Raw genomic sequence first — 26,703 nt, 5'->3', positions numbered from 1 at the left:
AGCGCTACCTTGAATTTGTGAGGAAATGCACGCCTCCACGGCGAACACAGAATCTAAACACTAAGAAAGGTTTTGATGATTTAAAGTAAAAGGTGCGACGCATTCACCAACAGCAAAGCTACCGGTATATAAAACGGATCCGAAGTTCAGTTAAGCAGAAGTTTAAAAACAGACACAAGGATTGTGTAAAAGCACCCAACACGCATGAAAAGTATCTTCACCATTCAGTTTATTTTATAATGCCTTGCTCACCGTCATATAGTGTGTGTGTGTGTGTGTGTGTGTGTGTGTGTGTGTGTGTGTGTGTGTTAAATTAATCAGTGAACAGAAAACTCACGAAGAGACCCAGTGAACATTCACTCCTGAACAGTAACATTTAAAAAGGAAGACTCATCAAGTCTCAACATTTTAAAATCGGATTTGTTTAAATGAGAAATAAAATGTGTACATGACAAAATAAAATTGATTGTGCAAAAGTACTTGAGGGATATGAGACTAAGAAAAAAACAAAAACACATTCTTTTAGAGTACAGTTCATGTTTTGGATGTAAAGCTGGTGGGAAACATTTACATATCAGCTTACTGTCATAGATCCTTCTCACTCCCTCCGGAAATCATTTCATTCATGTCCATTACATTACAAAACATCCTCTTCTTTGAGCTTTTATCCCCCCCCCCACTAAATGTCACGTAAAACAAGCACTTAAAATGCAGGCAACTTCTAAGGCAACATGTGAACTAAAAACAAACTAGATACTGTCGGGAGGAATAGGATCCTCCATTTTGTCCACAAGGGCATTCCCAGACCAGATAACATATTTCCTAATGCAAAAATGACACAAGAGCTATCATACAAAGTGAACTATTGAATAGAAAAGACGAAAACATCTACACGCAAAAACAACAATGAAGTCCAAATAAAAGGGGAATCCACAGCTCCCTGTATCTGCGGCATGAGGAGCAGATTATTAATGCTGCATCCAGGTTTACACAAGCCTCGACATATTCCTCAGTGTCAGTGACGTCTGACATGAAGGACATCCCTCTCTGAAGACATGCTCACAATTAGAAAAGGGAGAGGTTGGAGATAAATACCTTGATTTAAGGGGTGTGTGGTTTGCATAACAGGGAATCCACGCACGCACTACACAACAGCTTTCAATCATCCTCGTCGATCTCTATTTGTGCATACGATTCACACTTTTTTGCAGAAAAGCCTTTGTCTTGGTTTTCACATTGTGGAGGACGGCGCGGCTGTCAGCTGCAGACGAGAGGACACACACTGAGCGGGCAGCCCAGAGGCCCTGAGAGCAAACGTATAGAGAAGCACTCATGGGCCCGCCTTCACACCCAGAGGACACACAGCTGCTGAAGAAAATGGTCCATCCCGGGCACAGCAGCAGGCTCTGGTGCAGTGATTGTTTGGTCTGCGCTCACAGAACACACTGTGAGGATGTGCAAATGTACAGAGGACGTCACCTTCCTGCTGCACAGAAGTAAGGGCCTACAATGCAACATGCAGGACACAGTAGAATGCAGGTCTCTTTACAAAGCCAGACTAGTAACAGTGTGTGTGTGTGTGTGTGTGTGTGTGTGTGTGTGTGTGTGTGTGTGTGTGTGTGTGGTGCATGAGAGTGGGTAGTGTTATAACACTGGGGTGAGGAGGGGGGGGCAGGGAGGGGATGGTAGCAGTTCAAATGTCTCCGTCTCATCACGACGTGCCCTGTCTCTTCTGTTGCTGGACCCGGATCAGCTCCAGCTGTTTTTTGCTCTTCTGGTAGTATGTTGACAGACTCTTGTTCTCCTCCAGCAGCTTTTTGTGCTCCTGCACCAGACGGGACGTGTTCTGCTGATCCTTCTCATCTTGGTCCAGTTCAGCAATGAGCTCCTTCCTGTCCAGAAGACATGAAGACATGTGACCTCTCTGTTTACACTTGCAGACGTGTGGCATTGCCACGACATCAGCGCTGTCACAAGTCAAGTTCCAACAGACTCAAACTAATATTTATTTCATTTCAACTCATTTGAAACAATGCCAATAAGCTAGATATTGTTGCATATAAATATTTCTATCTTTTAGGTGATAATAGTGGTGTAAAGCATGCAGTCACAGGAGGTGGTACAGTCGCTGCCTCACTTGGCAAACAGCCTCATCGTTACTTTTTTTAATTTTTAAGTTATAGTTTTGGGCTTTTTATGCCTTTAATGACAGAGAGGAGTGCAGATCGTGAAAGGGGGAGAGAGAGAAGGGGAACAACATACAGCAAATGGCCACGGGTCAGACTCGAACCTCGGGCCGCTGTGGCGAGGACTCAGCCTTTATATATGGGTCGCCTGTGCTACCGGGACGCTATTGTTATGTTATTTGTTATTTATGTTATTTGTAATGTTGCCATGTACGGTGTACACTGTGTACTTCCACACACCACTTCTCAGATGCTTCGGTGTTGTGAATACCCAATAAGCCAGGCATTGTTCGATAGGGTCCTCCTCCATTTAGATTTATTAACTTAGTTCACAGATGGGACAATAGGGCTTTCAATAGGTCCAACTTTAAAGAACACTGTGCTGCACTTCTACACTTTGAAAGGTATGTAGTATATACTGTATACACCAAGTGAAACTATGAGCTACACCTGAGCCCTGTTGTTTAACCATTAAGTTCAATAGGATCATTTAAAAATTACATTTCGGCAAAACTGCTCTGTGGTTGACAACAATCACATACTTTAGACCAGGGGTATTCAACTAAAATTCTAAGAGGTCCAGTTTGAGAACATTTCCGCGAGCAAAGGTCCGGAGCATCATAATGTCTAACGTGCGTTATGAATTAGTGTGATATATATTGAAGTAGCCTAGTAGCTGTATCAACGTCTGCACGTCATCAACAGCTGACTGTCAAATCTAATAAAGAAAGTACAATTTAAAAACATTTTATTGTCACTTAACATTGAACTATACAGATATATATAATACTGTAGATATGTATAGTGTTCTTCTCGGGCTGCATTTAAAAATAAAATTTAATAAATAAATAAAATAGCTTTTGAAAAATTGTGCATCTTAAAATGAAGTGCTTAATCTTAGAATGATAAAATAAAGTGTAGCAGCAGCTTGAGTTTCCCTTCTTCTTTAACTGTTTCACATCTTGATGTGAGAATAAAGTCTCAACACATCTTAACACTTGAACAGTTTAACCCAGACTAGCACATCCTGGGTTAAACTGTTCTCTGTGGCTGATGATGCTGACAGGTGGCCTATTTGCTTTATTTTGTCACAAATCAAAACCATATTGGGCTCTGAGTGCTTATTTTCTGTGCCCTCACTTCAGACTTGAGTGGGTATGTTCGGTCAAAAACGTTGTGCTTTGCCTCATAGTGGCGTTTCACATCACCACTTCTAATGAGCGCTACGGTCTCTGAGCATATGAGACACTGGTGTTGTGCTCCAGTGGGAAGGATGAACATGAATGAGTCCATTCTGGGTTGAAAGCTCTGTTGACTTTTCTCTTCTTGGAGAGCGCCATGAGTAGTTATTGTTCTCTCCCTGTCTGCCGCTCACTCGTCTCTTCGTCTGTGTTTCTCTCCCTTTCTTCGTCTTCTCTCCCTGTATCTCTAACTCGTCTTTCCATCTGTCACGCGCTTCTCGCCTCTCATCTGTCTGTATTCAGAGTCGCAACGTTTCCCGCCTGGAATGCACAGATTTGATTGGCTGCGTAGCATCACGTGGGATGGCTTAACTCGCATGTAATTGGTCTGTGAGTTTCCTGAACCGCTAAACTAGTGCCGTAAAAATGAGTGCTGTGATTCTCTAGTTCACTCCTCTCCTTTCCTCCCCTCTGTGTGTGTGTGTGTGTGTAGGTGTGTGCAAAGCGCCGCCCTTCGTGATACAGAGCCGAGCGAATGTGAATGCGCAAAGCTAAACAAATGTAATAAAATGCGCCGTTAAAATAGAAGTAGCGGTCCGGGTCCGTATAGGTCGGCGTCTGACGAAAATGTCTAAACGTGATTATGAAGTAAAGACCTAAAGTTAAAAATACTTGTTTTTCTTTTAGAACTCCTTCCATTGCAAACACTTTGGGATAAACTACTCCCAAATAAAGAAACGGGCTTTTAGGACATTTACATTTTTCTACCTGCATTTAAGTAAAGAGAGAGTGATTCTGTCTGGGGGATTTAATAATAATAATAATAATAATAATAATAAAAAATTGTATTTATAAAGCGCCTTTCAAAGCTAAAAGCAATCTCAAGGCGCTAAAATAATTTGTAGCCATCACCCAGACAGAATCAGCACATTTCCCCTGAAAGTATTTTATAGAGCATGTAGGTGCTCTATAAAAACGAGATGTCAAGATGAGTCTTTAGTTGTTCTAACGCGCTCGTCTTCTGCAGCTTAGGATGGCTGCTGTCTTGGAATTGTCAGATAAATGTGGTCATCGCCTTTGGCTGGCTTTTCTGTACTTCTAGGTACACAGAATAACCTCAACACCAAACTAAACCTCTTCCAAGCACAAAAGGATCTCGGCAGAAAGAAATTGGATATTTGTGCAGTTAAACATACTTTCTCTGGATCAGCAGGGCAATCTCTGTTTGCACTTTTAGGTATTCTTGGGCCATCTTGCAGTGCTGCTCAAACACGGCCATGGATTCTTTGGAGTTGGGACAGGGAGCGAGAGGCTGCAAATAAACATGCATGTTGCTGTTAATTAACTTTAAAATGGTCTGCTCATGCATTACTGCAGAATGTATTTATATCAGCTGTCAGTATAGTCTAAGCAGATAATAATACACCAAATATCTCACTGATGCTGCCAATGTGTATTTATATTCACATTCCACTGTTAAGACAGCATCGTGTGCTTTTAGAGCGAATCTTTTCATAATGAAGTCATTTACGATGTCCTTCAATTCATCTTTGAGAGGAAAGAGGCGAGCTGCAACACCACTAAAACATAGTTCAAGCTGACAATAAGTTACAAATGAGTTGTAGGTAGTAGGTAGGTAGTGGCGTTTGCTGGAGGCTGATTGCATGGTGTACCTGCAGCTGGTGATCCAGGGTCAGATAAGCCATGGGAATGGAGTTGTCTGAGCCGTTGGTGTCTGAGAAAACACAAGAAAGGCAACACAAGGGGGGTCATTTTTAAGGGAACAGAGTTGGCTGCCCCACACAAGTCTTTCTTCAGAAATAACCTCCTGACCGCCACCTTAGCAGCACCGTACATCCCTGATCAACACTACACAGTGTCCCTGACGCTGGGTTAAAGGGCCCGTTTCAGTCACCTTCACTTCTTTCATCAAAGACAGCTAAACATAACGATGACAGTACGGGGGCTTTCACACCCAATCTGTTTAGTGCAGTTCAACAGAACATGGACATCTGGGTCATTGGTGGTAAAGTAGTCACGTTGTGGTGTGGCCCAAACAACAACACCGCCTGTGAAGGTCTTTTCAGGTGCTCAGAGTTAAAACTCAGGTGTGTTATGTTTGTGCACGACTCCATGCACAGTCTTTTTATAAAGGGACAAGTTTCTGCCACGTTTTCTAGTGCAGCTTATATTCTTCATGTCTTTTAAGGGCGCGCTTCCGTAGAGCGTTTTTCTCTGGCAGGGCACTGGGGGGCTCTTCATCCCAGCGCTCCCGCTGAATGTGCGTTTTGTTACTATGACAACATGTCACCACTCTATCCAGGGACTAGCATCACCCCTTTGCCTTTTATTATCCATTTGTTTGACATAGTTTTTTCACAATAGGCACCAACCGGAAGATTGGCTGAAAAAGAGTGACAGTAACACCACCACAAGACACTGGGTGCAGCGCCTTTTCTCTAAGTGGCTGCATTGGGAACAATTAAAAAAGCAAACACTATATGGACACTCAGCCTTAAGCATCTCGTCAGTATTCTTCAGACTTCCATGTGTAAAATGGTTACATACTAGGCTGTCAGTGGAGTTCTGTCTGGTTACTTCACTGGTCTTATGAAGATAAAAAGGGAAACACTTCCTGCAGACACATTCAATCTTTTGATAATAACTTGAAATTGGAATATTTCATCATTCACTCTACTGTGATTGTGTTGTGGTAGATGTACCTGTGGGGTCATCAGGGGAGAAGTAACCTCTGCTGCTCGTCTTATCAGGGGGCATCATCCTCACACTAGGACTGGAGGACCGGCTGCTGTTCCTGCTCCCCTGCAAGAGAACACAGACACTGTCAACCTGGGAAGCCAGTCACAACTCCTGGAAGTCAGGGTTGTAAAATGTGAGAAAAATAAAAACAGTTAAGCTGCAAAAGCAACCTTCTTGTCACGCATATTTGGAGCCATACGCCAAACAAAGCTAACCGAAGAAAATGGAACTTTTACCCGATTTTGTACGTTGGCAAATATCACGACGCTGCGTTGGTGTAACATGCCTACTTCCAGCCAACAAAGTGATGTTGATGAAGACTGACCTCTAACAATGTCACAGCAGGAAGCAGTCTGACAATGAAAAGGTTGGACCAATGCCAACCCGGTCCTGAGCCATTTCACTGATTTATACAATATTTAATTTTTGAATAGCTTTCTGTGGCTGAAGTACCAACTGTGCCAGTGATTGCACATCTACATTTCTTGTGTCTTCAACATTTATTTCCTGAGTTACTGCCCTCAGGATGCTCTTCATTGGATAAATTATACCATGGTCACTAAGAATTTATGATTGGCTGGCTGGTGTGGATACATTTTTAGTAACCACGCACGCACGCACGCACGCACTCACGCACACACACACACACACACACACACACGCACACACGCACACACGCACGCACGCACGCACGCACTCACGCACTCACGCACGCACAGAACGGGTCAACTCTACGAGGTGCAGGTTAGCTCCCCCAACCACCCAGGAGGAGGGGTTTTCTCTTCTTCACCCTTCAGCTGAGTGGGCTCGAGCAGAGAACCATGAGGAAGATGCAGCGGTTCAAAAAGTTGCAGAAAAGGAGGTTTCTCGTTTCCCTGGCACTAATCAAGTGCAAAGTGAGGAGGAGCGTGTATTTTGACAGAGCACCCAGGGTCTATTGATGCATGTCCCAAACTCAGGAGATGAATCAAGGGGCACTCGGGTGCTCAGCAGCAATGTAAGACTACCGACACACACCACACGCATGCTCAAGAACGACAAACTTTATCATAAGGGTGCTTACCCACTGAATCGCTTGCAGGCAAAACCATTACAGAGAAACTGATCTGGCAACAGGGGGGACGAGAGCGAGCTGGGAAAAACTGATGAACATTTTCTCAGAGCGCCCACTCGCACCAGAAGAGAAGCAGATCCCATTACCATTAGTCCCGTATCCATGTGTGCTGTCAGCAACTGCTTTCTTACATTATAGGGATAAGTGGTGGTGGTCAGCATATCGTACCAATGCCTCAGACAATAAAACCAGACTCTACTGCCTCAACAGACCCTCTAGCGCAGGGGTATTCCAAGAGGTCCAGTTAGAGAACACTTCCTCAAGCAAAGGTCGGGACGAGGTCCGTGCGAGGGGGGTGGGGGGGGAAATTCTCTAGTTCGCTCCTTTCCTCCCCTCTGCGTGTGTAGGTGTGTGCGAAGCGCCGCCCTTCATGGAACAGTACGCAGTAGCTCGTAAACCAGGAGCATTAGAACTAAACAACACAGCGCAGGAGCTTATCAATGCAGGTTGACGAAAACAAACTCTGCCCGAAGCGTAATGATAGACTATGCAAAAGAACCACATTCTAACAACTGTTATGTCAGAATATACCAGTCAATGCACTCTTATGTTTCACCAGTTATTCGGATTAACTGGAACGATCTCTCTTCCAGGAGGAAGATGACGAGTGCAATTCCCCTTTGTACCGATTGGACTCACTAAAACTTGAGCAATATCGTAAGTAACCATTTGCCAGTCGGACTAAATTACACTAATCTCTTGCGTATCATATAGAGTGAGTTCAGAAAGTATTCAGACCACTTCAATTTTTTGTTACAGCGTTATGCTAAAATTGTTTGAATTTATTTTATCCCTCATCAATCTACACTCGACACCACATAATGACAAAGCGATTTAGAAATGTTTGCAAATTTATAAAAAATAAGAAGCTGACATTTCACATTGACATAAGTATTTAGACCCTTTATTTTTGAAGCACTTTATGCAGCAATAACAGCCTCAAGTCTTCTTGGATTGGACACATCTGGATTTGGGGATTTTCTTCCATTCTTCTCTGCAGATCCTCTTCAGCTCTGTCAGGTTGGATGGGGACGCCGATGGACGGCCATTTTCAGGTCTCTCCAGAGATGTTCAGTTGAGTTGAAGTCCGGGCTCTGGCTGGGCCGCTCAAGGACATTCACAGACTTCTCTCTAAGCCACTCCTGCGTTGTTTTGGCCGTGTGCTTAGGATCGTTGTCCCGTTGGAAGGTGAAACGTCGGCCCAGTCTGAGGTCCAGAGTGCTCTGGAGCAGGTTTTCATTGAGCATCTCTTTGCACTTTGCTCCTTTCAGCTTTCTGTTGACCCCGACTAGTCTCCCAGTCCCTGCCACTGAAAACCCCCCCACAGCATGATGCTGCCACCACCATGCTTCACCGTTGGGATGGTATTGCACAGGGGATGAGCAGTGCTCGTTTTCCTCCAGACGTGAAGTTTAGAATTGAGGCCAAACTGTTCAATCTTAGTTTCATCAGACCAGAGAATCTGGTTTCTCAGAGTCCTCCAAGCAGCTTTCATGTGTTTTGCACTGAGCAGTGGCTTCCGTCTGGCCACTCAGCCATAAAGCCCAGATCCATGGAGTGCTGTAGTGATGGTTGTCCTTCTGGAAGGTTCTCCCATCTCCACAGAGGATCTCTGGAGCTCAGTCAGAGTGACCATCGGGTTCTTGGTCACCTCTCTTACCAAGGCCCTTCTCCCCGATTACTCAGTTTGGACGGGAAGCCAGTTGTAGGAAGAGTCTTAGTTGTTCCTTCTTCCATGTCAGAATGATGGAGGCCACCGTGTTCTTGGGGACCTTTAATGCAGCAGACATTGTTTTGTAGCCTTCCCCAGCTCTGTGCTCCACAGGCTTCCTTTGACCTCCTGGTTTGGTTGTGAACTGTGGGAGCTTACATAGAAAGGTGTGTGTCTTCCCAAATCATGTCCAATCAATTTAATTTATCACAGGTGGACTCCAAACAAGGTGTAGGAACATCTCAACGATGATAAATAGAGATTGGATGCTCCTGAGCTTCATTTCAAGTGTCACTGCAAAGGGGGTGAATTCTTATGTACATGTTATTTTAATTTTTTAATTTGCAAAAATCTCTAAAATTCTGTTATTGCTTTGTCAGTATGGGGTATCAAGTGTAGATTGATGAGTGAGGGGAACATTTTTATTTAGCATAATGCTGTAACATACCAAAATGTGAAAACAATGAAGGGGTCTGAATACTTTCTGAACCCACTGTATTGACACCAATTTGTGAAATTAGGTTTCAAATACCAAATCCAAATAGTTTTAGTCCAGATTAATTGTTCCAATCCTCCTGGAGATCAGATATCTTTACCCCAGCCTTACACAACCACTTTATTTGCCATAGTCCAGGTCCAACCATAGTACGGTACCAGAACCATAGAGTCAATTAAAATAAAAGTGCATGACCTCTCAGAGCCTCTACATAGTGAACAGACACCTTTACGTGACAGTTCAGTGTATGTGCCTCTAGTTGCAATACACAAGTTAAGAAATGTTTCCAAAGTGTAGGGAACGGACACTACAAAGACATCGGATATAGTGATTGTAATTCCGTAATGGAGGTCAATTTGGCACGGTCCCCACTTCCTGAAAGAGTTTATTTGCTATGTGGGTTAGGGGGCTCGAGACTAGTCTCCATAAAGCCTTTCGTTTCTGAAAGTGCTGGTGTCGAGGAGCGCCCCCTGTCTTGGGTTAAAAATAAAGCATTTATTCAGTGTCCGGCCGATCTACTCCCACAAATACGTTTTTCGGTCTTTCTTGTGATATTGTTTTATGCGACATATCAAACAGCTCGGGACGGACAGACAGGGCAAAAACAAGCGTCTCCTCCATTTTCCAGCAACGTTATTAACAGTTCAGAGATATATGGAGAAGTTTACATTTAATAAAAGCTTAAGTACTTCCGCTGTGTACAGTTTGGAAGTAAAGACACTTTATATAAGTGTTTACATTTAACCAGACTCAGAGATGACAGTAACCCAATACATTTACTCCTGTTCTGTACTAATGTACACTGCTGTACACTATCTCTTAAGAGTGATTTTCTTTTAGCTAGGGCTATGAAGCATAACACTAAAGATATTTTTTCATGCAAAATTAATCTAATTATGTCTTTTCTTTGTATTATATGCTTTGCAGCTAACAACTAACAAAGTAAAGACCAACATTTTGATTTTGGGAGTGTTTACACTCACTTTGGTACGGTTAAAATAGTTTTCTGGGACAGTTAGTCTGGAGCCCTGCGCTGTATCTTCCAGTACACAGACAAGCGAGGGCTATTTCAAAAGGGCAACAAATAGCTGGCATTTTCTGCCCTGGTATGGTAAGCATGTTTCCCAACAAGAACTAATCTCCAAAGATGTAGAGAACCATCTCAACGCTTCTAACATAGCGATGCTAGCCGAACACAAGGAGTTGCAAGAGGCTAAAACGGGAGCGTTCCAAAATAGGTTATTTTATTAGCCGCCCAAGGAGCGACTTGCAAAGTAATTGGCACAGAGTGCTGTTCTTACATCTCTGATGCAACACCTGAAGTTATGGACAATTAAGTTGGAACTAAATTACATGAGACTTATGGATTTCAGTGACTTCTCAGGAATGTTTGGATCAAGGGGTTCAGGAGTGGTCACATTGTGCTTCTGCGAGCCACTTGTTTGATAACATACATAACATAATGACGTCAGCCCTTCGCAGAGCTAAACAAGTGGCCGTCAGGCACCTCAAGGGATTGTGGGATATAATACTGATGAAGATCGAATACTGTTCTATGACCTCCAAGAGTTTGACCCATTAGTGCCCCCAGACATGACTGATAATGATAAATAAAAAGAATAATAATTAGTTGAAGGATTATTCCGTGTATCCAGAGGTATAATCAATACTAAGTGCAATCAGTTTTAAGTATCATTTCATTCTAATAGTGGATTCCAGTGATTGGTAAGTTGGTAGGAAGAGTTTTAATTAACAATAAGTATGTATGTAAGTGTTATGTTTGACAAAATATTATATTTCAGGTTTGTTTTGATTACCAAAATATTGTTTTAGGAAGTTTCATTGTATAATTGTGTGTGGAATGATTAACAAAAAAAAGTGCGTGTATCATTTACTTTTGATGAACTCACGGTATAACTAAGAGTACACTGAAAGTTAAACGACTCGATTGAATGTTGACCTACATTTATTTAATGGCGATGTTGATGTTATAATTTGAGTATTTTCCATAACTGTTGCAGAAACATTTATTCTGATGAACAGCACTATGCCTCCATTGAAAGAGATGAATTCACCAGGGTAGATTTAGGGAGGATCTGTTAACTCATTTTTGCAGTAATTCCCATCTATCTAGTATATTCAAATATATTCAAACCTTAGACTCTACACAGTTTGATCGTAGACGATCCTTCTTATGTTAGAGGCCTGAGGTCAAACACTAACGTCTTGTCTCTTTCTGGTCAGATCATCTCTCTCAAACATAAAGCTCATCTTTTAGTCTACGGGAGCTGACGGCCCGCAGCTGCAAGACAAGAGTTAAGAGTTGGGCCCAGAGTGTTCAGACTGGAGAGGTCAGGGAGATGCTGTGACTGTCACTTACAATGTGTTGACTAGGATTTGAGGAGCCATCTAGGTGATCCATCTTTAGTCAAACAGTTTATGGGAGGCCTTGTTTTAGGGTGAATGTTGAGGGAGAGCGGCTGGTTGGAGACAATGTGACTGCATCTCTGTATCCACTGGTACTGTTCATCATCTGTTCTCCTTGTACGAGAACTAATAACCCTTCAGTGTAAGACGTCACGTTGGTTTCCTGCAGCTTCTTTGGTCTCCAGTACTCACAACCAGAAGATATAACCTCTGATGCAGTTTGTTTGCAGTTCTAAATGAACATTGCCTAAGCTTTAAACTCTGGCTAAGGGAATTTGTAGGAAAGAGAGGACTTTGGAAATAGTGTGTGATAGCCTGCAGGTTTGACAGACAGCTGTAGGTGAAAGGCCAAAATGTTGCAAACCACATTTGCTCTCATTACAATTGTGGAACGTACACCTTGACTGATATCGTCCCTTATATGCTTTACAATCAATTACATTTTTCTGAATTTAATGCAATGGAAAAAAAAAATATATATATATATTGTGTTAAAGAATCCAAACTTCTAAAGTCTAAAATGCAACAAGATTATTTTGTATGCATTGGCGTAACAACACATAACCACCACATTTGAGGTTAATCTGTTAACAGCAGAGAGTGTCTCTCAATATGGGAAGAGAATCAAAATGGTAACAAAAGCAATTGACACAAACACAACTCCATGATCAATGGTACCGTCACACCACTAGGAAACACACAGGCAGCAATGTATCCTCTTCACCATAAAGACTGTTTCTGAACTCTAAATGAACTGTTGAACAGAGCAGTGGGTTTACTGCTAAACAAATGGAGACAAATGTTTGGGAAAGCAGGAGTAATATTCCAGGCCGAGGATCTTATTTGAAGCCGTGTGTGTTTGAGGAGGGAGCACAGGGCTGTTCCTACACTAATGTCTTCATCTTCTTGGAGCTGACAAATCAAACACACGTCATATTCCATGACCTTTTCTCCCGAAGGATTTCTCTCTCTTGGCAAACAATGCATCAAATGCTTTTAGAAGACGGCATCAGTCAAACATCCACAAGGCTTCACGACAGAAGGCAAGTAACGACGGGAGCGGCAAACAAAAAAATAAACCCATCTCGTTGGGTGCTGGTGGAGTTCAACTTTTCATTTTGAATTACGTAAAGATGAAGTCTTCAGCTGTGAATCATTCATTTTACATTCAAACGGAAAACATTAGCCAGCTTTGAGTCATGAGTGTTTGTTAGCTTCCATGTTTAGATCATATTAAGGTTCAACTGAAATCCCCAGCCATCCCTTTTTGTAGTCAAAACAAATGTCAGTGATATTTTAATCTCCAGAGTGGCCTGCATACGTGTTTGATTGACAGCTGAACCGGCACAAAGACACTATTAACTGTAGTTTACAAGCTAAGGATGGACAACATTGTGTGAACATAACATTTAGCATCTAAACCGACCGATGTTGACTGTTTATGGGCTGCTCAATGTGCTAGTTATTTAGTCCACATCTAGTCATACAATTAGAGTTAGCATCCAGGTAACTTGCTTTAATACTGAATAAGAGACTACCGTCAGTCAGACTGTCATTCAATTTAATTACATTTGTGAAAAAATTAAATCCCCTCCTGATATAATATAATATTTAAATACTCTCCGCTATGAATAATATTTGTTTAACATGGTTTTCCTACATAAAAAGAAATGATCTACAACTTGTAGACCCCCGCTGCTCATGCATGTAGAGTTGACAGCGATTGGCATTTGAATTTGTGACGTACCAAATCCAGTGTACGTTTGAATATCAGATTATAGGAAAGTGCAGAGATATCCCTCCCTTCAGTAGAGGCATGTGAAACACCCCTCTAGTGACAAACTCTGCACAGATACAAGTCAGTATAGTCAAGGTCAGACATAAGAAACACACAGAACAATCTCAACTCCCTGTCCCAACAGTGACTCTAATCATCAATGAATTAAACTCCACAGACCCCTTTGCCATTCCTTTCAGGTGTGTGCCTGAGTCTTACCTGGCTGGACTCTGTGCCGATGCCTGGCAGATCCTGCACGGATCGACGTCTCTGAGGCTCGCATGTGGCTGTGGACAGGATGGACAGAGGAGAAAGAATGAGACCCAGTAGAGTTTGCAGAGAGTGATGGTGGGAGATTGGTGCCCGTGTTCTCTTGACGGATATTCAGGCCCATAGAACGTCATAGGGACAGCTGCACTGACTTAAACCTCTATGTCCTGGCCTGTCAACATATGCTGTGGCATGGCTAGAACATGACCACATTGCTAAAAGCATCCAGCCCCACTGACAGTGCACAACAAACATACACACATCACCGTAGACCAAACCTACTCACAAGAACAGCTAAGCCTACTTATGAGAGGTTAGGGGTGGTGAGGCGATGTGTCCATGGGAACTGCACTCGCTAGTCATCACCCATTCATTTGCTGCTCAGATAAACACCGGGTTAAAACTACGTCCCTGAGGTCTCCCCTGTGGAGTAACGGAAGTCAAAGGATATTACCGGCTCTATCGGTTTTAAAAGTACTTAAACAGTCAGACTGTAACAAACCTTTCCATACCCAATTACATGCCATGACAGCTGTTGTGAACCATAGATGTTTGGCAGCCCTGTATTTATCACTACACCAAAACATATGAATGAGTGTGACTAAAGGGATTCATTTCAAACATATACAACATACATTCATTAAATGCGTATGTCCATGGGCTTTGATGGGGTTCCCTTTGTCAATCAAAAGTATGTAATCGTTCAACTACAGCCCAAAACACAAAGATGTATAAAATAAGCATTTTCACAAAACAGCAATATTCATCATCACTAAGTCGTGTGTATTGGGACTGCACGTCTGCTGTTTGCTAGAGCGTGTGCATTTCTCAAAACTTTACATGACAAAGAATCAAGTGGATAGCACTTACTCACACTTCAAAACTAATACAGATGACTAGGTTTATCTGGTCTAGGCTGACTACAAGCTTCGTCTACGGCACAATGAAGACAACACATAACCACACAAACAAACAAGCGCTCCATAGAGAACACAACGGACTGAGCACAACTCTCTACCGTTACTTCTTTGGTCATCAAACTGATAACAATTTGAATGAAAATGTTTTACACTTGGGTGCAGTTTATATATATATATATATAGTTGTTACATATTGTCAACTGCCATTAAACCTTGTGTATTTAAAGTATGTCTAACATTGTGTTGTTTTTTATTTCACTTAACTGTAAGCTTATGGTTAGATAGTAACATCATAGTAAAGGTGCTTAACTTCCATCTCACGCATATTTTGCTGCTGCTCCAGCGATGCTTTACTGCCAGGCCTTTCTTTCTTTTATTTATTTAAACTAATATAATGCCGGTACTCTATTTATTTATCGAGCTTAACACAACCCTGTCCTGCAAATATTTCAGAATTAAATTCTTGTGTTAACAAAAGAAGGGATTCTGTCAGTAGAAAAACACTAGCAGGATTTTATTTTGAAATGGAATCAAGAATTGATGATTTAAAAGTAAATATTTACATTTCTTTCATGTCCGAGACATATAGACATTGACACTACAGTAATGATGCTTTTCACTGCGTATTTTTGCTTTGAAATCTCATGGGGCACGCAGACAAACTAAGCAGGCCTTGAATATGTAGATGACACGCAGCCGAGATGTGCTGCTTACGCAGGCAGTGGAGCCCAGGCGTAACAACTAGAACTCATGAGCCATCATTTAAGGTTAACATTTTTCAAAATAAATTAAATGTTATTGTCTGCATTTCTTATGTTTTTATCCGAGGACCGAGGTATACATCGTTACACCCCTTCTCAATGGCCACCAAAGATTTATACGCTGGAGAAAAGGCCTGGTGTGCACGTGCAATAAGTGCCCGACCTTTAATATCACGCATCAGTTACTTAGTACTGGAATAGATTAGCCACATTCAATGTGTCTCACCCAGCTCCAAAATATAAGCTTTTCCAGACATCCAGAGCTGTCCCTATTCCTTTCATCCGTATCCGTTTGTAATAATAGCTTTGACCCTCATGTGAAAGAAATTAATCAAAATGACTTTTTCAAAGTTAATGGATGTAAAGAGAGCATAAGGGGAAGAAAAAAAATAGCCATGCTTTCTCCAAGTCCTTTGTGCATGAAAGGCAAGGACAAGCTCAAATGCAGAGAACTGGTGCACTGATTTACTCCTGCTACTTCTGATCTGCTGCAGCCAAGCCAGCGAGGTGAAAGAGAAGAGAAAGCCATGAGTTAGAAGCGTCATCTCATCTGTGCCACCTGATCTGATGCAACACACTGATTGGATTCCCTGAATCACAGGTGACACGGATCATAGAAAGACATCAACATCTGAGAAAACTGAATTAGTTGGAACTTGATTTTAGGTGAACAGGTGGCACCAGATGAGAATATTAACTCATGTTCTGCTTCTGCCAACTACAAATAAAGACACAGAGACATAAGGCAACTCGGATGTGTGTTACTCCAGGACCAGCTCAATGATATCTTTTTGTTTTGTGATAGAGACTGCCCTAAGACATGTGACCAATTTAATATGAACGGACATTATGTGGTTGGCATCCTATGGAGTGACACACAGGAGAGGGCCATGTCAGAGTACAGCAACCCACACCAGCCAAGCCAGCTCCACCCGGTCACCAGGAAGCCCAGTGGTCCAGTGATACCTGTGACGATGATCTTGGGGACATCCAGAATGGTGCCGAATGACGCCGTTTTACGGTGGCCTCGTTTATACTGGGGACGTGCTGCGAAAACACACACACATACACACATACAGCTGCGAACACAACAAGCATGCAGACTACGACAGACTGGTGGGCCACAGCTGGACACACATGCAGAGCATACACTGTACGTGCAAGGGCTGCATGCACTCCATCCATTCCAGGCGCCATGGAGCGGTGCTGCGTAGACTGTCGGCAGCCACCACATTACTTTTCACAGCACAAACACCAGCAGCCATTCAGCTCTATTGCTGTTTGGATTAAAGGTTCAATAAGGCAATCTAAAGACAGCAGGTGTCGATGGTGGAATTACAGTCACTCTATTCATTAAAGTTACATTCATATCTGAAAAAAAAGAAAAAAAACCCTGACATGGAGCGCCTTCGTAGCCACATAACCGTAACATCCTGGGTTCCATTCCTGCCTTGGGACCTTTGTTGCACGTCTTACCCCCCTCTCTCGCTCTCCCACAATTTCCAGTGTCTGTCTCTACTCTGTCAAATAATGGCAAGAAAAACAACAACAAAAAAAAAGCTCTGTATGCTCAAATCAAAAGTCAATGTGGGAAGCTCCTGAGGTTTAATTTCACCACAACAGCACTCATGTCTCTGCTGCCTTCTCTCAGAACCTTTAAAGGAGGGGAGATGGTTGACAGCTGGGTCGGCCTTAGTGTACGAGGGCATCGTTGCGTTCCTATGAGGAATCAATCTTCACATCAAAGTGATGAAAGCACATGAAAACCAAGGGGAAGAGTTTCTTGTGAACTTGGAGAGGCTTCATTCCAACAAGACTTGCCTTGACAATAGCGCTGCATGCCTTTCCTGTTCAACTGTTTTTAAATAGAAAATTCTAAATCTTAAACGAGCATGCCAAGTGGCCTTGATAAGCTCCTCTCCCTGCTTTTATGTGTTGTTGTTTTGCATTACCTGCAGGTGCAAATGGCAACTTTGTCTCAAGCTCCGAAAGGTCAGCACTCATTCTTTTGCTCTCAGATGACGCCGGGCACTGTGTTCGTGCAGGCAGACTCTCAACACTGCCCCCCCTGGACAGAGGTAGAGTCCTCAATGGGTCTGCCTGAGAGAACAAAAGAAAGCTTTCACTATAGACGTTTGTTTTCTCCTGTAACTAAATGTAAAACTATTATTACAGATACAACTTCAAAATGAATAATAAGAAGAAGAAGAAATAATTGCTTTACCTTTGGCTTGAAGTAAGGAGCAAACTGAGGTGTAATCTTGATAGTGTCGTTGCTCCCTTGAGAATCACTGTTCTCCATGTTTGCGTCACTTTTGTTGCTTGTGCTGGTGCCAGTGTAGTCCACATATGAACCTGTGATTCCCCAGGACACAGGACAGGTTTCAGACTTTCTCAACCCTGGTGCCTTTCATCTAAGATTTTACAATGCATGTTCTGCTGATGGTTCACGACACTAAAAACATTTGAAAAATGCAGATAGTTCAAACTTACAATACAGCACGAAAGGCAACGTGGTCTAGAAGTGGTTTTATATCATTGTGAACTCCTTCAACTTGTTATATGGACATTTCACAAGTTGTAAATGATTAGATTAAAGCTAACAGAGGACCTCAATTTAAATAAAAGACATGGACATTTTTCTAAGTAATACTTTTTCTATCCAGACAGAGAATTGGAACCACCAAGCATTCATGAGTGAGACATAATGCCTTCTCCTCCTACATTCTTCTGTGGTGATAAGCACACTTTGATATTGGATCTTAGACACCCATACATTAAATTCTGGGTACTGCTTTAACATGAGCTTCCTGTACCGGTGCATCCAAAACGTTTGCGGATGACTCGTGTACCTGTACTAGTTGCAGAGTTGCTCTGTCCGTCATCTGAATACTGGTATGGATATTGCAGGGGTTCATCAGATTCTGGGAAGTACTGCCAAGAGAGAAAATAGAAGGAAGTGTGAGCAAGGTTGGAAGGAACAATCCTTCTACCCAAGCTCCTTGTGTATGAAAAAGAGAAGCTAATTCCAATAGAATAGCTACAAATAACTTGTATTCAGGCAGACTGACTGCAAGTGAACTACACACACACACACACACTTTACACACACTTTCTGGTTTGGTTGACTTAGGCTGGTTTGAAAGTTGTCAAAGTTGTGGACAAAATAATTGGGCAGGGATGCTTAATAGGTTGGTTTCTGTCTGGTGCATTTGAATTGTGAAAGCAAAGCTAACAAACTAATATGAAATCCATCTACCGATAGGTAAAGTGGCAGCAGACAACATCTTTGCTTTAACTTATACTTGTATGAAGTATACTGTACGTTGATTACACAATGTAAGGATTATATGCGTTTCCCTTTCACAATATAAAAGTCCATAGACATGTACACGGCATCACTGCCTACCAAGAGCATTTCTCTAAGAGGCAACTCAACAACAAAGCTTCAGTATCTATCCCCAGGTAGTGGAACAGCCAGACGTCAACTGGAAACTCTACCCGGCAAAACAGTCCCGTTGACTGAGGGGGGCAAAGAAGGCGAAGAGGGAGAGTGACTAAAAACCTTCTTTCTACAAAGCTTGCTCAGTAAGTGACAAACCCTACCCTGCCTACTTGTTAGTACTACCTTGTGTTTACTTATCATAGCACTGAGATCAGGGTTTCTAGTTGTTTGGAACTCTTACGGTTGCGTCTACCTTTGAACAGTACGACAGGCTGCTAGCAGGAGCCATGTTGCTAAAGATGTTGGAGATCGATCCTCTTGTTCATATGAAAAGCAATGGCTAGAAATCATGCTATCAACGCCTTTGATGCGCAGTTATTTGGAAACAAATGCAGTGTGTCCTGTGTTGTTGATAGCTCTGAGTAAACAGAAATAGATCCGACAGCGGCACCAACAAAAATACCCATTGGAAATGCCGGGAAGCACCCCTTTGTGTAAGGCAATACAGCGCATACTGCAAGTAGCATTACAACTTTAAGGTTACATTGTGCTCTCTGGTGAACCATTTCATCGGGCATATTGAATAATTTACTCCAGTTTAATGAAAGCCTTGTAGAGAGGGACAGCAGTGTGAGAGGACAGATTACCTTCATTAGATGAGTCATGATCTTCACTATCTCCTCCATGGACGGCCTCTGAGAGGGGTCTTTAGACCAGCAGCGAGTCATCAGACTCTCAATGGGCTTGGGCAAATTTTTGATTAAAGGAGGTCTTGTGCCTGAATGTTGAAAAATAAAGTAAAGTAATTGCTCACACACAGTCAAATGAACAAATAGCGTTTGGCATCCCATCAGACAAGCAAGGAAATATTGCAAATTTATGCTAAATCCCCTGTTTCCTACTGCTCGAACCATAATGACTCAGGCAGGCAGATTTGGTAGTGAAAAATATTAAACTTGTCCCCAGGTATTATTAGTACCCCATTAGTATTCTCCTCCATCCATCTCTGTACTAGAATAAATTGCAGGGAGCGCTGCACAGGTGAACATGCCTTTTAGCTGCACTCCTCTGCCAGGCTCTTTACTTTCAGTCTCCCAGCAGGCCGTGCGGGGCAGGCACGTCTGAGGACACACAGTAGCTGACAGCTGGACATGGCTTTTGCATCCTCCAGCTCCCCCCCAAAACACACGGTAAGTGACTCACCGTTGTGCACAGCCCACATAATGCGAAAAGCTGGTCCTCCAATTTCATCAAAGGGCTTCCTGCGCGTGATCACTTCCCAGAGAATGATCCCCCAGCTGAACACATCACACTTCTCGCTGTAATTGCTACCTGCAAGTACAGAAGAACCCAGAGCAACACTTAGGTCCTTTTCAAACAGGGAAAATAGGCTCCGTTTGACATTGCTGACTGACTGATAAAAGTAATTCTCTGTGGCACATTTGAGATGAGAGTGAAGATGTGTGTGGGAAAACACAGCAGTTTTTATCTCATCTCTACTTTCAGGGGGGGGGGAGGAGGAGGAGGATGAAAATAAGGGAGCAATTTTTACCAAGGAACAGCTCCTGGGTTGCTTAATTACAGGGCCTATTATTGCAGAATTAAAGTGCACATCACACACACACCTATTCTTAAGTAGCTGCCCTGCACACACTGATGTAAATTAGTTGTAAAGAGTTCACAGTGAGGGCAAAAGTGAGTTGCTTAATTGCACTGTCTTGTAACTTGCCTCTAAAAACAAGATAATGAATAGGGCTTAATTCATCTTTCCTCCTGACCCCTTTGCCAAGAACATGTCTCATCATGAAGAAATACATTAGGCTACTGGCTGAATGAGAACACAAATTGTACACCATCGTCTCCCGGGGGAAATAAAGCTACGAGTATCCCCCCCATTCATCTCCTCAATATGCTTAGGAGACTACCATCGACAAAGCAGTAAAGTAAGGCTGCAGATGACGTATCAAGAATTAATGCCTCCATGCCGGGAGCACTAAGCTGCCATTAAGATGAAAGTTGACAAAACAAAGGTTTGTGTAAGAAAGAGCATATGGATACGGGTGAGCTTGTTCATTGGCTTGTGAGGATTATGCGAGCATTTTTAGAAACAGTAACTGGATAAATATGAAAATGTTTGAGTTAAAACACAACTGACAGGGCAGGTTATCCAAAGCTCTTCAACTACTTGGAATGCCACTCATACTTGCCTTCAAATACCTCTGGGGCCATCCAGGCTGCACTTCCTTTGTTGTTGGTCATGTGGGTCTGAATGTCGCATGCTGTACCAAAGTCACATATCTTCAGCACAGTGCCGCCTGCTACTAGAAGCAGACTGAAACAAAGAAAGCAAGAAATGCACCTCAATAGATAATGACAATGCTTAGAACTTGAAATAATCAATAACAGAAGTTACACTTTCTGACCTGTTAAGAGTTGGTGAGTTAAAACAAACAAGTGGTGACCAGTCGAAGGTACAACAGTGGTTTATAGTTTCCAAAACTTTATTTTCTTTCCTAGATTGCATAATCTAAAAATATTTTTAGGAGACGGAGAAAACAAATCCTCGTTGAACAGAAACATATGATTTTGTTCTCATTCCTTTAATAGTCTTCTGAACCCACAGGCTTTACTTGGACCCCTTGGAGGGGGATTTACACCCAGGATGGAAAGCACTAAGCTAATGTACTGTGATTATACATCAAACGATGCTTAAAAGTGTTATCTATATAGCTCAAATTGCACAATATATCAGCATATTGACACAATCTCATCACAGGACATGGAAGCGCAAGCACAGGCGAGAGAGTAACTCCTGGAAGAATCATTAAAAAGAGCATATAATAAATTCCTGGACAATAACCCAACTGTTGACAACTTGTCACAATGTATGACTTGTTATTTCTAGAAACTCCACAGCAGTTCTCTAGAAAACAGAGCAGCAGGTCATTCCCAGAGAGTCCTGCCAGGAGCCTTCTTTCCTCCAGAATACAATCTCCTCTGGAATCTAAACATTCTCCAGTAACAATATGTCACTGGGTGTTCAAATCAAGTGGCAAACACCGGGGGAAGCGCAGTGAAGCGCATGTGTGGAAGTGCCAAACAATGTAGTTCCAATAATGGCCACTTGAGGCTGGCTCCAAAAGGGAACAATCTCCATTTTTAAAGTCCCCAGGAAGAGCAGCGGTCTTTGAAGCCAATTTTCATTGTTGCCAAAGCATGGAAGTACAACTTCAGTGTCAGTCACTTAATCCATGAGGCCTGAAAATACTTTTTCCCATTGATTTAAATTGGGAAAGAGACATCAGCCAATATTTTTAGGTAAATCAACTTCCCAGTAGGAACACTTGAATAGCCAATAAGCCAGAAATCATTAGGCCCTAAAAGTTGTGTAATGCACTAATAGCCGATTCCACAGTTATTTTTCCTCCTCTGTTAATTTGACTGAGCCGAGACCGGCCAAGATGGAGCGGCTGGGAGGTGGGGTTTAGGGAAAAAGCTAGCGTGCTTGTTCCACGGGTCCATAGATGAGAAAGATTACAGGATGATCCGGGTAATTCATCACTTGGTAGTCGTGCCATTTAGGCATCATGTGCCCCTGGGCAACATTCATAGGAATGAACAGCAGCTACCAGCCCGCTGGTAGAAACAACGGATTTGGTCTCAATTGTTAATTTCCCTATTCATGACAATATTTGTATACAATTTATACATCTAAATTATATTAAGGCTTAAATTGAGGCATTATTAGAGCCGTAGCGGTGGGTGCCGTCTAAGCGCTTGCTCTGCTCTGCTGCACGACCCGGGCCCGCTTCAATTTAACAGACGATGCCCAATTTTACATTAGCCAGGAGTTAGACAGCAGTTTGGAACACTATGAGAAAAGATTTCACTAGAAACTCTGATAGATCACAACAACTATGCGTTCTTGTCATAGCTGCGCATTTAGCTTCACCTTTTTGTATTTTGCAGGAGTTGCAAACACAAGTTTAAACCCTGCCTACTGTGACACCTTGGCACACCTTCCCACATCTGTTAAGACACAATACCCCTGCATGTCAAGATATAAAGATCTTGCATGCGAGAAACTTCACAAACTTTTGAATTGTATACTTCTGGCACACAGCATTAAGATAGTCTGACCAAGTTCAAAGTACAATACAAAAGTAAACCACAAGGCACAGTGAAACAGGAGACAAGAGAGTGTGAGGTGAGGAGGAGCATACTTGGGTGGCTTGAGGTCCCTGTGAATGAGAGCCTTTGGTTTCATGCCATGGAGATAGGCCACGCCCTGGGAACACTGAAAACACCAGCTCATGGCATGGGAAGCAGTGTAATAGGGGAGGGGTTCAGCACCATGCAGCACTGTGGACAAGAGAGCACAGTCACAACCACCACCAAGGACACACACACACACACACACACACACACGAAAATTTAGGATACAACGTTCAAAAACAATATTCACAACTCAACTGAATGATATCAAAGTTATGGTGCGATAGGAGTAACTTTGATAGAGATTCAGTAACTAGGGAAGAGAGGTAATAGTGAAGTGTAAAGCACAGCAGAGTCCCATATCGTGGGATTCACATCCTGGAAAAAACATAAATTGCCAATCTGACTTTTTTGGAATCAAAACTGTTCCAAACACTGATTTCTTGAGAAAGCAAAAAAAAAAAAAAAGCCTATATTGTGTATGAAGAACTCATACATACAATAATTACCTGCAATGATTAGTTTAGAGCTGAGAGGCCTCAAACTGCAAGTATAATCTATAACATTTAAATGATTAAATCCAGGTTATAAACACTTTTTGGTTTTTTTTGCCCATCATTTCAATCACATTGTACTTGCTGAGCTCTGGGAACACGGCAACATCGAAGTCCAATGTGGTAAGAAACACGAGGAGTCAGATGATCCAACAGGTTGTCAAAAAAATAAAAATAAGTTTATCCAGATTATCTAAAAATCACTTTATTTGGAGGTAAATGACCCAAAATATTGATAATAATCCCTTACTGTACAGGAAAACAGTGTGCATGCAGCTTCTGTATGTACAGTTAGGCGAAGGCTTCTTTTTAGCGATTCTAAGATCTGAACAATCGACTTTGGAAATGCAATCTTATTATTAATTAATTATCAAAATGAAAATTATTTTTTATATTTTGGACCAAGTGTGGTAAGCTTCAGTGGTTCCATTAGTCAGACCAATATACGCCCTGTTTATTAAACACAAGGTAATAGTCATATTTATATACGTTTTATGATGCTGACATTTGCTGAAACACTGGCACATATGGATCTTTGATAAGAAATAGTTTTACTGCATATTGTTGTTTGTTACACCTCATTATTTCCTAGGTTCATTTGGATATTTACTACAGGGACAAACAAGGCTGTGCTGCATGTCACTGTGTAAAGAGATTGGACAGATGACTGAACATGCAATCAGTGGGAGGGTCAACTGAACAGGACTGCTTCTCATGTCTGTGCAAGGCTTTGTTCATTCCACTACTAGCAAGACAGAACAAATGGCAACATGTGTACTATAACAGTATTGTTCAGTAGTGTAGACTCACCATTGTACAATGACCCGCCTTCAGCATATTCCATCACAAGGCAGACCTGAGTGGGAAAGAAAAATCATCAGAAACTCAACCAGAGACACAACACAAACATACAAGAATATATTTTGACACAACATTACCGGTGAGTTGAATCATCAATGTGGCTGTGTAGTTAAGAAAACATATAATAATATTCCAGTTAACTTACTGGATTATTGCAAGAGCCATACAACTTCACAATGTTGGGATGATTCACACGTGAAAGCTGCCGGAGCTGGTGACAGAGAGGAAACGTTACACGCAATACTATATGCATACATGCTATTCAGTGCTTTACGTACGGAGATATTTATCACCCAGTCTGTCATTACAAGTATTCTCCCCTGTGACTACTGATAGCACAGACATGAAGTGAAACAAACTCAACTGTAATATTAACTGGATCTTGACAGAGTGTGTCATCTAAACATGTTGCAGTAGTGAGCAAAAGTAAATATATTTACAACAATACCTCAACAATAAAGGCTTTCCTCTCCGATTCACTTTCAATGGTCTTGATTGCAACATCGTTCCCTTTCCATTTGGCTTTGCAAACAACTCCAAAAGCTCCTCTTCCCACCACCTGCAAATTGACAGTTAACAAGAAGGTTACTCCTAGGTAAAGGTTAAGGTAAAGGTACAACCTTATTCGTGTTGAGCACTCGTCAGACCACAGACACAAACACAACTTACCTCCTCAACTTCAATATCTTCATAGTTGATTTCTTCAAACGGATATCCAGGAGGTGTTTCAAGTATATCGGCAGATGGTAACGTTAGAGACATTACTAGCTAACGACAGCTAGTAACTTACTGAAAAGAGAGCAAATTACAGACAACATATTTTTTTAACGTCAATTCAGTCAAATTGAGCACAAGGATGTGCACACTTGCTTCATGACATCTATCACAACGACACAATTGAATGACTAACGTGTCGTTAGACATGGCTAAGCAACATAATAAATAACATTAGCTAGCTATACTTAAAAACTGGTAGCACGGTTAGTAACATATGCTGTCGCAAACTGTCAAACAAGATTCAGGGCTTAATGTTAGCCTCCTGTCAGCTAAGTTAGTATGATGCAGTCAACCAACTGGCTTACCGCGTAGCTTATCTAGAAGAGCAAACTGTAGCTGCCCTAGTAAAACCGTCACTGACATTTAAGAGTGCTCAAAGTTAGCTTTTGGCTTGCGTAATACAGACCTATAGCATCACTATAGACCATTATTTATCATTTCCATACCATAATCGCAAGAAAAAACAAGCTACTCAAGGCCTAGAGTGTATTAGCTAGCCAGCTTGCGTTAGCTGGCTGGCCTGGTTGCTAACGCTAGCTACCGGGACTTATTAGCTTTAACAATCCAACCCTTCGCAGTTGACTTGTCACCAGTGCCGGCTCTCTGGACATGGGGATAGTTTCTGCTATTAATGTACGGAAAAACGAGGAATAACGTCCATTTTTAAAAATAGTCTCTCTCTATCCACTTGACAGCCAGACATAACTTTTTCACAACTCGTCTAGCTGGCTTGCTAGGAGTGTATTTTTATTCTTCGCAGGAGCAGCTCCACCGGGAAGTGTGTGCGCACTGCAATTGTGTCCCCTCAGCAAACTGAACAGGACACCTCTTTCTTTAAAAAGGGAAAGGTTTACGTTAATGTTGTAACTTTTTGAGATGGAGCTAACTTGAACTAATTGAGGTACAAAGCATCATAGTTTATAAGTTATAAGTTATACGTTCATTGTTTTGTATGAAATTAAACTTTTTAACTAGTAGACCTAGGCTTATTATTAGAACTGTCATTAAAATGTAGTGGAGTAAAAACGATAGTATTTCCTGCTGAAATACAGTGGCGTTGAAATAAAATAGCACAACATTTAAATACTCTAGTAAAGTACAAGTAGGTCTACCTCCAAATTGTGTAGTAGCTCTAACTACTATCCAACAACAATTCTGAATTCAATATTTTTCTGTATATTTCAACCACATCTCACAAGCTTTCTCAATGGATGGAGTTTAAATGCAATTGGAATGCTTGAATGAGTG

The 26,703-nt window shown here is 42.0% G+C and overlaps 1 protein-coding gene across 4 annotated transcripts; it reads right to left on the bottom strand.

Annotated features, from left to right (window-relative positions):
- Positions 1-212: 212 nt before the first annotated feature.
- map3k7 (mitogen-activated protein kinase kinase kinase 7) lies at positions 213-26,253 on the bottom strand. 4 transcript variants are annotated; one of them, XM_029462774.1, is made up of 18 exons: positions 26,025-26,253; positions 25,348-25,467; positions 25,127-25,237; positions 24,824-24,889; positions 24,628-24,673; positions 23,272-23,410; positions 21,256-21,380; positions 20,252-20,380; positions 19,696-19,826; positions 18,456-18,537; positions 17,828-17,958; positions 17,556-17,703; positions 16,570-16,650; positions 13,872-13,939; positions 6,091-6,190; positions 5,041-5,102; positions 4,564-4,679; positions 213-1,892 (listed from the first exon to the last, which is right to left on the bottom strand). In XM_029462774.1, the coding sequence occupies exons 2-18, from the start codon at positions 25,438-25,440 to the stop codon at positions 1,712-1,714; spliced, it is 1,809 nt and encodes a 602-aa protein (XP_029318634.1). In that variant the 5' UTR covers positions 25,441-25,467; positions 26,025-26,253; the 3' UTR covers positions 213-1,711. The 4 variants fall into 4 exon arrangements, with proteins under 4 accessions (XP_029318634.1, XP_029318632.1, XP_029318633.1 ...); XM_029462772.1 differs by having other exon boundaries at positions 1,712-1,892; positions 25,761-26,253; XM_029462773.1 differs by having other exon boundaries at positions 1,712-1,892; positions 25,902-26,253.
- Positions 26,254-26,703: the final 450 nt, after the last annotated feature.

Source organism: Cottoperca gobio, chromosome 24, assembly GCF_900634415.1.
Source record: "Cottoperca gobio chromosome 24, fCotGob3.1, whole genome shotgun sequence".
Lineage (NCBI taxonomy): Eukaryota > Metazoa > Chordata > Actinopteri > Perciformes > Bovichtidae > Cottoperca > Cottoperca gobio.
This window is presented reverse-complemented; position numbering and strand designations above follow the sequence as displayed.